At 42.9% G+C, this 15,000-nt stretch overlaps 1 protein-coding gene across 1 annotated transcript in view; it reads right to left on the bottom strand.

Annotated features, from left to right (window-relative positions):
• The window catches only part of LOC143506193 (ephrin-B1-like), a 10,216-nt gene extending 1,540 nt beyond the window's left edge, over window positions 1-8,676 (bottom strand). The window contains exons 1-2 of the mRNA XM_076996268.1: window positions 8,587-8,676; window positions 3,542-3,691 (exon numbers count right to left, since the gene is read on the bottom strand). Coding sequence (XP_076852383.1) covers window positions 3,542-3,691; window positions 8,587-8,614 — 178 coding nt within the window. The 5' untranslated portion in view covers window positions 8,615-8,676. The remainder of the gene's footprint in view (window positions 1-3,541; window positions 3,692-8,586) is intronic.
• Between the last annotated feature and the right edge of the window lie 6,324 nt (window positions 8,677-15,000).

A 15,000-nucleotide genomic window follows, 5' to 3' on the forward strand; every position in this document is an offset into this window, starting at 1 on the left:
AGGCCGATTCAGACCGACCCAGACTGACCCAGACCGACTCAGACTAGCTAACTCCTGCTCTTTCTCTCCCTCTTTCTCCCCCCTCTTTTCTTTTTTCTGCCCCCCACCTACACCATGATGAAGTCTGGACCTCCTTTGGGTTAATAACTGCTAGTACGTGATGGAATCATGCTACATTACTTCACTTTCCACACACACACACACACACACACACACACACACACACACACACACACACACACACACACACGCACACACACGCACACACGCAGTGGGTTATTGTAATCTGGTCATAATGGAGCGTGACGTGCAGGGAGGGTGAATCTGATTGGACAGAGTTATTGAAGTTATGAACAAAATAGTTTTACTACTCAAAAGAGGGCAATGGCTATTCTGAGAAGGAATGTGTGTGTGTGTGTGTGTGTGTGTGTGTGTGTGTGTGTGTGTGTGTGTGTGTGTGTGTGTGTGTGTGTGTGTGGGTGGATGGATGGGTGGTCATGTTTGTAGCTCTGTGTGGAGACAAAGTGAAATAGCTTGTCGTCGCGGGTTTTTCCTTTAAAAGGAGAATAACCCAGATTTCATTTTCAGAAAAACAGGATTTCAAAAAATTACAATACTGTGGAGAAGTGAGCCCAAGTTTGTAGGGCATGAATGTTGTAAACTGAGTGTGACACACTAATCATCTACTAGTCTACTAAACTCAAAGCACCTGCACAGATTTCCCCAGGTGTCATTAAATTGATTCAGTTTGGTTCAGTTGTTTCAGTTTGGTTCAATATGGGGAAGACTGCTATACAGTTGCTAACAACTGACCAGAAGACCATCTTTTATACCCTCCATAAGATGGGTGAGCCACAAAAGTTCATAGCTAAGGAGGCTGGTTCACAGTGTGCTGTTTCCAAGCATATCAATGGAAGGACAAACTGTGACATGCACTAGTAAAAGAGTCGACTGTGGTCTTCAACAAGAGAAGATTCAAGAACCTGGCAGAGATCCAGAAAGAGTGGAATGGGGCAGGAGTCACAGCTTCAGAAACCACCACATTACCACATTCAGACACATCGGGATATGGGCTACAAATGCCGGGTTCCTCGGGTCAAGCCACTTCTGAACCTGAGCCAACGTAGGAAGCATCTCAACTGGGTCAAGGAGAAGATGGGCTGGAACGCTGGCCTTTTCTGATGAAAGTAAATGGTGCATTTCATTCAGGTATCAAGGTCCAAGGGGTCTGAAGGAAGACGGGTGAGGAACAGAACCCAAACCGCTCGAGGTCCAGTGTGAGATATCTACAGTCAGTCATGATTTGTGGTGCAGTGTCTGGTGCAGGTGTTGGTAAACTCTGCTTTCTTAAATCTAAGGTCTTCACAACAGTCTACCAGAATGTTTTAGAGGACTTCATGATTCCTTCTGCTGAGGATCTGTATGGAGATGCAGATTTCATCTTCCAGCAGGTCCTGCCCATGCTGCCAGAAGCACCAAAGCCTGGTCTGATGCCCATGCCATCACAGTGCTTGACTGGCCAGCCAACTCACTGGACCTAAACCCCATTAAGAATCTATGGGATATTCTCAAGAGGAAAATGAGACCCACCAGACCCAATAACAAAGAAGAACTGACAGCAGGCATCAAGGAAATCTGGGCGTCCATAACTCCCATAACTCCCATAACAGCTCCCATAACTCCCATAACAGCTCCCATAACAGCTCCCATAACTCCCATAACAGCTCCCATAACTCCCATAACTCCCAGGCTGACTGACTCAATGGCACGTCACATCGAGGCAGTGATTTAAAATAAGGGGAGTGAAGTATTGAAGATTGACGTATCGCTTTGAAAGTACCATATTTTGATTGATTTGATCCTAACAGTGTTAATTTAGTTGATGAATAATTTTTGTCATAGTTCTCGTCAACGAACCTTTTTTTTCATGACGAAAACGAGACGATAACTAAATAAAAACTATATGAAGGGATAAAAACGATAACGAAATTCATAGACATTTTCGTCAACGAATAAAAATGAGATAAAAATATTGGCCAGCGACGACATCCAATCAGACCTCATTTAATTTTGAGAAAGGTAGGGATAAGTTAAGAAGAGATCCAACCGTAACTACTTTAGCGGACACGGAGAGGCGGGACAAACTGGGTAACCATCCAATCACTAACGTACTAACGTCTTCACATCGCACAGAACCCGGTAAGACCATACCAGCCTGTGAACTGTGGTCACTCATGACATTCAACTCGAAGTTCACTCGACAATGTCAGCAGGGAGAAAGATAAGAGGCGATATATGGACACATTTCTCCTTTGACTTTGAGAAAAACAAGACGTGTGTATAAACCATGTGGGACGATGATGTTGGGAAAAATACGACAAATGAAACGACATCTGCGGGCTATGGCATTGTTGTTTTTACGGCACACAGTTTTATATAGAATGTAATATGTATTCATAAACTCCATATGTTTTCAGGTAGAGCGGGCCTACTGGTTATTGTTATGCTCACTAACTATAAGTTCAGGTCAATAAGGTTGTTTGGAAGTCTGTTTTTGTATATATTGCACATACAATTAATAATATTCTGTAACTGGTTAATAAATGTTTAATTTTGTGCAAGAGTATATAATGACTATTACATCATTTATATTTTAGTCAACTAAATTCTAATGATAATTAATCTACTAAATTATAATGATAATTAGTCGACTAAAACTAGACTAAAACTAAAAACAAGTCCAATGACTAAATTATGACTAAAACTAAATGACATTTTAGTCCAAAGACTAAGACTAAAACTAAATCAAAAATTGCTGTCAAAATTAACACTGGATCCTAATTTCTTTTTTTCCCTGCAAAAACAGAGAAGTAGTATTTTATGAGCTGGAAGCCCAAATTATGTAAAAATAAATACTTGAAATTGTTTAAATAGTGGGTCCTGAATCTACAATCTATGAACTTTTGAATGGAATTATGGAAATTAATCAACTTTTCCATGATATTCAAATTTTAGGAATGGGTGTGTGTGTGTGTGTGTGTGTCTGTGCATACGTGTGTGTGTGTGTGTGTGTGTGCGCACGCGTACGCGCGTGTGTGTGTGTGTGTCTGTGCATACGTGTGTGTGTGTGTGTGTGTGTGTGTGTGTGTGTGTGTGCGCACGCGTACGCGTGTGTGTGTGTGTCTGTGCATACGTGTGTGTGTGTGTGTCTGTGCATACGTGTGTGTGTGTGTGTGTGTGCGCACGTGTACGCGTGTGTGTGTGTGTGTGTCTGTGCATACGTGTGTGTGTGTATGCTCTTTTCTTCACATCTGAACCTGGTTTGTCTGGGTTTAAATGAGACCAAATCAATGCTGTAGGCCCCCTTGTTCCATCATTCCATCTGTTTCTCTCTCTCTCTCTCTCTCTCTATTACTCTATTCTATCCATCTATCTATCTGTGCTTCGTCTATCTCTCCATAATTTCTCCCTGTTATAACAACACACCTCCAGAACATAAATAAAAGAGTGTAACCCCCACCCCCAGCAAACACAAACTCACCTTTGGTTCCAGGGTTTATGGGGCCCTCACGGTCTCCCTCTTGGTCTCTCTCTCGGTCTCTCTCTCGTTTTCTCACTGGGCTGGTTGTTGGGTTTTTGATCTCATTGTCCAAATCAGGAGGGTCTGTTGTTGTATCTGGGACGTTTGGGTCTACAACACACACACATGCACACACACTTTATGAATCAGTTTTCAGAATAGTGTTATATTTTGTTACATTTGGTGCCTCACTTTGTCATAATAGAATTATGTAAATGTGTTTTTTGTCTTTATATTGATATGGTTGTGCATTTCTGTTTTACACATGTATTTACATAGACATTAAACTGATCAATCATGTCTTTGTTTTTTGCCTCAATATGCAGGGCTGGTCCAGTCCGACCAGCACAAACCCACAGAGCACTGCAGCTAACAGAGCGGCGATCTCTGTCCTGTGGCCTTCACTGTCTCCCCACTGTCTCACCACTGTCTCTTTGTCTTGTGATGTCCAGCGACTGTCTGTCTCACTGCAGTGCCCGCTCAGTCATTTGCAGTCTGTCGCCTGAACAAACAGCTGCAAGGCGCTCTGCGTGTATCTGCGTGAGTCTGAGTGTCTCTGTGTGAGTCTGGGTGTCTTTACATGTCTCTGCGTGAGTCTGCATGAGTCTGAGTGAGTCTGAGTGTGTCTGCGTGAGTCTGGGTGTCTTTACATGTCTCTGCGTAAGTCTGCGTGAGTGTGTGTGAGTCTGAGTGTCTCTGTGTGAGTCTGAGTGTGTCTGCGTGTGTCTGCGTGTATCTGCGTGAGTCTGAGTGTGTCTGGGTGTCTTTACATGTCTCTGCGTAAGTCTGCGTGAGTGTGTGTGAGTCTGAGTGTCTCTGCGTGAGTCTGGGTGTCTTTACATGTCTCTGCGTGAGTCTGCGTGTGTCTGCGTGAGTCTGAGTGTCTCTGCGTGAGTCTGGGTGTCTTTACATGTCTCTGAGTGTGTCTGCGTGTGTCTGCGTGTGTCTGCGTGTATCTGCGTGAGTCTGAGTGTGTCTGCGTGAGTCTGGGTGTCTTTACATGTGTCTGCGTGAGTGTGTGTGTCTGCATGTCTTTACATGTCTGCGTGTGTCTGCGTGAGTCTGCATGTCTTTACATGTCTCTGCGTGTCTTCATGTCTCTGCGTGTGTCTGCGTGTCTTCATGTCTCTGCGTGTGTCTGCGTGTCTCTGCGAGAGTGCGTGTCTTTACATGTCTCTGCGTGAGTCTGCGTGTGTCTGCGTGAGTCTGTCTGTGTCTGAGTGGGTCTGCATGTCTTTACATGTCTGTGTGTCTCTGCGTGAGTCTGCATGTCTTTACATGTCTCTGCGTGTGTCTGTGTTTCTCTGCATGTGTCTGCGAGTGTCTGCATGTCTCTGCGTGTCTTTGTGTCTCTACGTTGGTTTGGCTACAGCGTTCAGGAAACGCTACATATTTTCTACTCTGATCTTTCACCTCCAATTCCAAAGGAGAGTAATTTTTTTAAATTGCTCCATCATAAAGAGTTTCACACCATACATTAGTCATCGGTACCTTAGTGTTTAAATTGTGTGTGTGTGTGTGTGCGCATTTGTGTGTGCATTTGTGTGTGTGTATGTGTGTGTGTGTGTGTGTGTGTGTGTGTGTGTGTGTGTGTGTGTGTGCGTGTTTGTGTGTGTAAGAAGGAGATACCTGGCTTTGCTAAAAGAACATTAATAATCTCTTATGGCCCTCTGGGGTGCAGTAAAAACTCTTAAAGGCAAATGGTCTGAATCATTAGCCAATAACGATGTCTGAAGGCATGATTGACTGAGACAGCCCACTAATCCCTGAAGGGCTGTACGTTTTACGCCCCTCCTCCCTTAAGGGAAGTCTGAGAAATCTAGGCATGAAATATTTCTCATTCCAGCTTCACATGAGGTGGTGTGGAGGTGCAGTAGTGTCACACACACTACACCTCCCACCGCTGTTCTACACCACCCACCGCTGTTATACACCACCCACCGCTGTTATACACCTCCCACCGCTGTTCTACACCACCCACCACTGTTCTACACCACCCACCGCTGTTCTACACCACCCACCGCTGTTATACACCTCCCACCACTGTTCTACACCACCCACCACTGTTATACACCACCCACCACTGTTATACACCACCCACCGCTGTTATACACCACCCACCGCTGTTATACACACACCACCCACCGCTGTTCTACACCACCCACCACTGTTATACACCACCCACCGCTGTTATACACCACCCACCGCTGTTATACACCACCCACCGCTGTTATACACACACCACCCACCGCTGTTATACACCACCCACCGCTGTTATACACCACCCACCACTGCTATACACCACCCACCACTGTTATACACCACCCACCACTGTTCTACACCTCCCACCGCTGTTCTACACCACCCACCGCTGTTCTACACCACCCACCACTGTTATACACCACCCACCGCTGTTATACACCACCCACCGCTGTTCTACACCACCCACCAGTGTTCTACACCACCCACCAGTGTTATACACCACCCACCACTGTTATACACCACCCACCGCTGTTATACACCACCCACCGCTGTTCTACACCACCCACCACTGCTATACACCACCCACCACTGTTATACACCACCCACCACTGTTCTACACCTCCCACCACTGTTATACACCACCCACCGCTGTTATACACCACCCAACACTGTTCTACACCACCCACCGCTGTTCTACACCACCCACCACTGTTCTACACCACCCACCGCTGTTAAACACCACCCACCGCTGTTCTACACCACCCACCAGTGTTCTACACCACCCACCGCTGTTATACACCACCCACCACTGTTATACACCACCCACCGCTGTTATACACCACCCACCACTGTTATACACCACCCACCACTGTTATACACGTCCCACCAGTGTTCTACACCACCCACCACTGTTATACACCACCCACCACTGTTATACACCTCCCACCGCTGTTATACACCACCCACCGCTGTTATACACCACCCACCACTGTTCTACACCACCCACCGCTGTTCTACACCACCCACCACTGTTCTACACCACCCACCGCTGTTATACACCACCCACCGCTGTTCTACACCACCCACCACTGTTATACACCTCCCACCGCTGTTATACACCTCCCACCACTGTTATACACCTCCCACCACTGTTATACACCACCCACCGCTGTTATACACCTCCCACCGCTGTTATACACCACCCACCACTGTTCTACACCTCCCACCGCTGTTATACACCACCCACCGCTGTTATACACCACCCACCACTGTTCTACACCACCCACCACTGTTATACACCACCCACCACTGTTATACACCTCCCACCGCTGTTATACACCTCCCACCACTGCTATACACCACCCACCACTGTTATACACCACCCACCACTGTTATACACGTCCCACCAGTGTTCTACACCACCCACCACTGTTATACACCACCCACCGCTGTTATACACCACCCACCACTGTTATACACCACCCACCACTGTTATACACCACCCACCAGTGCTCCATGAGTTAATAAACCTGTTATATTCAACACTGCTGGGTTGATTCTCGTTAAATGATGTCACACGACAGTAGGTCATCGTCACACCTTGACCTCAACTAATAAAATTACCCAGAGTTCATCTCTCTCTTTCTGTGTGTGTGTCTATCTCATTACACAGTTGAGCAGGTTTTGGATGATTAAAAGGTAATTAATGAATAAACTCATCTGTGCTGAAATAACAAGCGTGTAAAATATGTCTGAATATGCAGATGAAGAGGCGTGTTTACAGGAATATATGGGCTTTTATTCAAATTAATGTGAAAAACCTGAATGACATTCATGGATGGTGTGGGACACATGGCATTCACACACACCCACATACACACACTCATGGTGTGGGACACATGGCATTTTTTTATTTACTTATCTTACTTTACTTTTTTATTATATTGTTTACTTTACTTTTTTACATTTTATGTTATTTTACTTTAATTTCTTCTAACTTTTTCTTTTTGTCTTCTCCTTTTTATGTTTCTTCTAACATTTTCTTTTTGTCTTCTCCTTTTAATGTTTATTTTATTTATACTGTAAAGCACTTTGAGTTGCATGTATGTATGAAAGGTGCTATACAAATAAAGATTATTATTATTATTATTATTATTATTATTCACACACACTCACATGCACACACTCATGGTGTGGGTGTGTGCACACCTGTCCAGAACCTGATGTTATCCATGTATTGGGCAATGTTGCATTGACAGGGGCGTAAGCTGATAACACAGGTAATATAAACACACATTACAGCACTGGCCTTACGTGATGTCATGAGTGTACACACACACACAGGCGCACACACACACACACACACACACACGTGCACACACACATGCACACTAAAAGAAACTTTGACCTTTTGGTCCTAGGGTACAAGAGTTATTATGCAGGAAACACACACACACACACACACACACACACTGAACTTGTTTATGAAGATGACTGTCCTCTCTTGCTTGCTCTATAACTTGTCATTTCGAGTGTTTCAGAACTGATCTGTCCACTATTTCCACATTAGTATTATAGAAATGCTTTCCTTGTTTTTCCCCTCCAGTTTAGAGACTTACAGATAAACATTTGACTTTATCATCCACTAAAATAAAAACTGTAAATATAAGATGACATATAGATGTGAAACAGGTTGTTGTTGTTGTCTAATGTTGAAATGTCATGGAGGACTGTTGACAACAGTTATGAGGTGATCTCGCAGTCACATGACAGCAGTCACATGACAGCTCCTGTCACCTGATCTGTGACCACATACACAGCCTGAACACTAAAACGTGAGAACGTTGCATTTTGTAAAGGTGGAGCTTCTGTTTGAACTATGACACCCCAGGTGACTGAAGTGTGTGTGTGTGTGTGTATTTTATCATAGATGAAGTCACTCATTAGGACAGTAAGCAGTTTTCGCATACTGCAATAATGACTTCAGATATGTGTGTGTGTGTGTGTGTGTGTGTTTAACTCACCCTGTCCCACTTTCATTATGATTTTCATGGACCTGGTGCTACAAACTCCACCTTCCCTGTTCTCCAGGCCATCCAGTGTCCCATTAGACGTAGCTGGAGAGAGAGAGAGAGAGAGAGAGAGGGGGGGGGGGGGGGAGAAAGAGAGGTTATGTGATGTATCTGGTAGGTGGGGGTTATGTGATGTGTGGTAGGTGGAGGTTATGTTATGTGATGTGTGGTAGGTGGAGGTTATGTGATGTATCTGGTAGGTGGAGGTTATGTGATGTGTGGTAGGTGGAGGTTATGTGATGTGTTATGTGGTAGGTGGAGGTTATGTGATGTGTTGTGTGGTTGGTGGAGGTTATGTGATGTGTTATGTGGTAGGTGGAGGTTATGTGATGTGTTGTGTGGTAGGTGGAGGTTATGTGATGTGTTATGTGGTAGGTGGAGGTTATGTGATGTGTTATGTGGTAGGTGGAGGTTATGTGATGTGTTGTGTGGTAGGTGGAGGTTATGTAATGTGTTGTGTGGTAGGTGGAGGTTATGTAATGTGTTGTATGGTAGGTGGAGGTTATGTGATGTGTGGTAGGTGGAGGTTATGTGATGTGTGGTAGGTGGAGGTTATGTGATGTGTTGTATGGTAGGTGGAGGTTATGTGATGTGTGGTAGGTGGAGGTTATGTGATGTGTGGTAGGTGGAGGTTATGTGATGTGTTGTATGGTAGGTGGAGGTTATGTGATGTGTGGTAGGTGGAGGTTATGTGATGTGTTGTATGGTAGGTGGAGGTTATGTGATGTGTTGTGTGGTAGGTGGAGGTTATGTGATGTGTTGTATGGTAGGTGGAGGTTATGTGATGTTTTGTGTGGTAGGTGGAGGTTGTGATGTGTTGTATGGTAGGTGGAGGTTATGTGATGTGTTGTGTGGTAGGTGGGGGCTATGTGATGTGTTGTGTGGTAGGTGGAGGTTATGTGATGTGTTGTGTGGTAGGTGGAGGTTATGTGTTGCTGGGTGCAGGATTGAGTGGAGGACTCTGCACTCCAGCAGGCAGATTTATGCTGTTTCTGATTGCAGCTCATGCTGTACCTGGCAAAGCAACCTGGCAAAGAAGACCTTGATTAAAGTCTATAAATCACACACTCACACATACACACACACACACACACACACACACACACACACACACACACACACACACACACATCTACATTGTTACTGGCTCCAGAAGATTTGAGCTCATAAATTAGCTTCAACCAAACGACCACTGGATTTTAACTGGACTTTATTTCACTACATAGAACAACATAGAATTATTCAGCTATAGGTGTGTGTGTGTGTGTGTGTGTGTAAGGAAATGTAGGATGTAAAAACCAAGAGGTATGTTCTCCTCTTACAGCTGCATATGATAGTAATCTGATCTCATGGGAATGTGGTCTCTCCTGAACATGAACACACACACACACACACACACACACACACACACACACACACACACACACACACACACAGTCATACATAAGTCTCTTTTTTATTTGTGTGCCTTGCTAAAAAAAAAAGCCCAGATAAAACTCCAGCAGAGACACACCCCCAGCAGAGACACACCTCCTACACAAAGATACACCCCCAGCACAAAGATCAACATCCAGCACAAGACACACCCACATCACAGGACACACCCACATCACAGGACACACCCACATCACACGACACACCCACATCACAAGACACACCCACATCACAAGACACACCCACATCTCGCACCTGTGCCACATCCACTACATCTGGTTCAACATAATCAGTGTTGTAGAGAGCAACACAATATTGCACACGTGTGCTGACACCCTCAGATACATGTGTGCAAACACCCCCAGATACACGTGTGCAGACACCCTCACGCATGCAAACATACATGTTCGGTTCTAATATTAGAGAAAGGCATTCATGTTCTCACAGCAGGTCTTCTCATCATTAAGGACATATTTGTTCCATTAAACCACCAATTACTGCTTAACCCTTACTCTTTCTAACACACACCTACACACACTCACACCTTATTAACTCTCCCAAGCTCCTGTTCATTAAGGTTCATTTTATTCCTTTTTTCTTGATATCGGGAATTAAATTATGTGAAAATACAATTTACACTAGTACAAATTTAATTTTTGATATCATAAATTAAATTCATTCAAGTAAGAATTCATTTTGTTATTTCTACTAGTAAATATTTAATTTCTACCAGTAAGAATTTAATTATTACTTGTACAAATGATATTTTTTGATATCAACAATATAAAAAATGTAAATTAAATTGTTGATATCAAGAATAGAATTCTTACTAGTAAAAAATGTAATTCCTACATGTAAAAATTTTATTACATGCTCTAATGTTAATTAGCTTTATTTGCATGTGGATACAAAAGCGGAGCTAGTTAACATTGGGCTTTTCTTAGAGGCCACATCAAGATCTAACTTCTTACATGTATAAATAAAATTTTTTATATCAATAATTAAATTCTTACATGTAAAAATTTCTACTAGTAATAATTAAATTTTTACTAGCAATTTTTTTATTTTTACATGTATGAATTACATTTTTATTAGAAAGAATATAATTCTTGATATCAAAAATTAAATTTTTACATCTGAGAATTTAATTCTTACTAGTAAAATTTCAATTCTGATTTTTCACTAGTAAAAATTTTATTCTTACATGTAAGAATTGCATTCTTACTAGTAAAAATGTAATTCTTACATGTAAAAATGTCTCCCCCATTCAAAATGAATTATCACGTAAAAATGTAATTTCATATCAAGAATGTAATTCTTACATGTAAGAATAACATTTTTACTAGTAAGAATTTAATTTTTACAAGTAAGAATTCCTTTCCTGATATCAAAAATTTTATTTCTACATGTAAGAATTCAATTCTTGATATCAAGAAAAATTGCTAAAACGGTTTGCCATAAGAGAGAGAGAAAAGAGAAAAGACAAACACATTTAAACATGAATACACAGGAACATGCAAATCTTAGCTGGGTGAACAGGTGAGATTTCCACACACACATATACTCACACACATATATACACACATATATACTAGGCTTGTCCCGATCCGATATTTGGATCGGATTGGCCGCCGATATTTGCAAAAAATGCGCATCGGTATCAGATCGGCAGGCACGAGAAAATGCCGCACACGAGCATAGAATCTCCCCAATTTAGCTCAGCAGCATCTCCTAACCATGTAAATTTGAAGTTATCGGTAAAAATGTCAGTTGTGTGGGACTATTTTGCCTTAAAGGACGACAAAGACGAAGAGGTAGAGTGCAACATATGCCACAGTAAAGTCAAGCATTGTGGTAAAGCTGTAAGAACTTTTAATACAACCAACCTAATCAAGCATTTAGCGAAATACCACCATAAACAACATGGAGTTTCTAAAGAAAACCGAAGACAAAAAGAAAAGTCCTACACAACTAACACTGGTTAGAAACGTTTGTGATGCATGACAAACTGCCACTTTTTAAAATTACAATTTACAATATTATTATTGTCGCGAGAGACCAAGGTTGAAAACAAAATGAAGCGGAAGTGCGGTGTGGGAACATTTCAGCATTATTAATTTAGGCAAAGAAGTCAAACGTTCTCTGAGTAATGCGATATTGAAGTACAACAGTTCCACTAGCTCACTCAGTTATCATTTGAACACCGTGCAGCTGTCCTGCATATCACCAGTGCACCTGGTCAACCTAAAACCACAACTACACTGGGAAGGCGAGCGTGTGATGAGAGAAGGGCGGAGGGCATTACAGAGAGGATATGCAGCATGATCGAGAGAGATTTGATGCCAATCAACACAGTTGACGGTGCAGGATTCCAGGATCTCATTGCGTTCCTAGAGCCAGGCTACAATATCCCTTCAAGGCCATCAATAACCTCCCGCCTCGAAGCTCGCTACGAAAAAATAACAGTGAGCTAAAAACAAAGCTAGCTACTGCTGTAGCCCTGACAACAGATTGTTGGATGGCTCTAACAGAAAGTTACATTACCGTGACGTGCCACTACACTGACGAGAACTGGCAGCTAAAATCTGCAGTGCTGATTACGACGAACATGTCGGATAGACAATTTAGCTGACAAGCTCAATGATGTTGTGGAGACTTGGTGACTCTCCGGTCGCGTTACAGCGTGTGTTCACGACAACGCTACAAACATTGTCCAAGCAAACAATCTCAATGTTTCAAATGCAAGAACTGAGCCAGTGCTTAATTTATTTCTTTTTTTTATTAAAGAATGTATTTTGTTATACCATAAAAAGCATGTCTGCTTTCTTTTCCTAATGCATAATTACTTGAGGAATATATAATATAATACAATATAATTATCATATATACTTTTTGAACTCTGTTTTAACTATTTATTTTTTAAAACACTGAAATTCAGGTGAAAAACGCTGCTTATCAATTAATCGAAAGTTGATCGATAAGATCAACTAATGATTAATGAATTAATAAATAAATCAATGAATTCATAAACCAATCAAACGCCAAAAAAATTCAGCATGTCACACAAAACCCTCAATTATTCATTAACGGCACAATTCACTTCATCACCAGCAGCTACATTTACATATTCACATAATATTCACATAATTATTACAAATGCATAATAAGCTTTATTCTGATTACTGTATGTGAGGAAACAATGAACAAAAAGTGAATTTAAAAACATGCAGCAGGAAATAACAGACAAAAGAGGGAAAAAGAGAAAGGGAGAGAGGGAAAGACAGAAAGAGGGAAAGAAGGGGAGAGGGAAAGAGAGAGAGAGGTAACAGTTCTTTGAGAGTGGGCGTGTATGATAAGTGTGGTTGCTAGGCACTAGTATGATGTCATGCAGATTGAGATGCATGGTGGTGGGCGGAGTGCCAGTCTCCTCTCAACATTGTCGTGCCAACCTGTCACCGTGCCAACCGCCAAGCAGCACCATGCCAATACGACTCAATTAGACGCGACACAGGCCTGAGAGTAGTACGCCCTGCTTCACAGACCCGCCTCACAGACCTGCCTCACAGACCCGCCTCACAGACCCGCCTCACAGACCTCACACGTGCACATGGTCACACACAGTAGCAGAGGGCTGGAGTGATTCATCTCTACATGACTCGTGATTCATCAGGAATCTACACTCTGATCGGCGGGTCGGCGGGGTCGTCGGGGTCGGCCTGTTCCAGCCATTAACCCTTTCAGCCCCACAGCCGCGGGTGGAATGTTCACGGCGGTGATGTCACAATGGTCCCGTGTCATCACTAACAACATTCTAGAGTCTCACGTGAACCAGAGGTACACATGGAAGCAGGAAGTGTGTGTGGGGTGTTGTTGACCTGCTGGGAGTGAGGTGTGTGTGTGTGTGGGAGTGTGCAATTAGTGTACATACAGGCCACACACTTCTGCACCAACATTCGAAAAGAAACAGTAGCACACAGTAGCAAAGCTCTTCACACACACACACACAAATTAACATTTTGGAGTTTTTGTGCCCATCAGAGGAATTCAAAGTCTGATCAGTAGAGTGTGACCTACATCCTGACACACTAACAAATGAGCTACCCACGTTACAGCTTTGTGGAGTTACTGTAAGACAACGAACTCTGTGTGTGTGTGTGTGTGTGTGTGTGTGTGTGTGTGTGGGGACCTGATTAAAACATTTATTTTTCTCTGTCACCACTAACCTTTGAGCTGGCAAACATGAGAAATGAGGAGGTAATCTCCCTCCCTCTCACACACACACACACACACACACACACACACACACACACACACACACACACACACACACACACACACACACACTCACACACTCTCACACACACATACACACACATACTCACTCACACACACACACACACACCCACTCAAACACACTCATACTCACTCTCTTTTGCTCTCTCATACAGACTTTGAAAAGTGAAATGACAGGACTCTATGGATAAACTGGCAGAAATCGTTCACTTCACTGTCTAGAGAGAGAGAGAGAGAGAGAGTTCATACATATATCAGTATCAGAACTCTGAGATTAGCAGGGCTGTAAATAGCACCTTCTCACGTGTTTGCGTGTGAAGCAGGGTGAAGTGTGAGTGTGTGTGAACCAGGGTGGAGTGTGTGTGTGTGTGTTTACCTACGTTCTTCCCGAAACACACACGGGACATGTTGTTTGAAACAAAAGTGGGTGTCCTGGACAAATTCATTAACTGACCTTTGAATAATTAACTTAGCAACATGCTGTGTTGTAGTTTCATTCCGGACACAGCAAATCGTTTTTACAATAGAGTGTTTGGTTTTCTCCACCTGCACATGTAGGCGGTGATTTACATGATCTGTCCTGCTGCCATTGTTTGTTTATTTGTTTATTTGTTTGTCTGTTTGTCGGACACCACGCAG

This window comes from Brachyhypopomus gauderio, unplaced genomic scaffold (assembly GCF_052324685.1).
Source record: "Brachyhypopomus gauderio isolate BG-103 unplaced genomic scaffold, BGAUD_0.2 sc436, whole genome shotgun sequence".
Taxonomy (NCBI): Eukaryota; Metazoa; Chordata; class Actinopteri; order Gymnotiformes; family Hypopomidae; genus Brachyhypopomus; species Brachyhypopomus gauderio.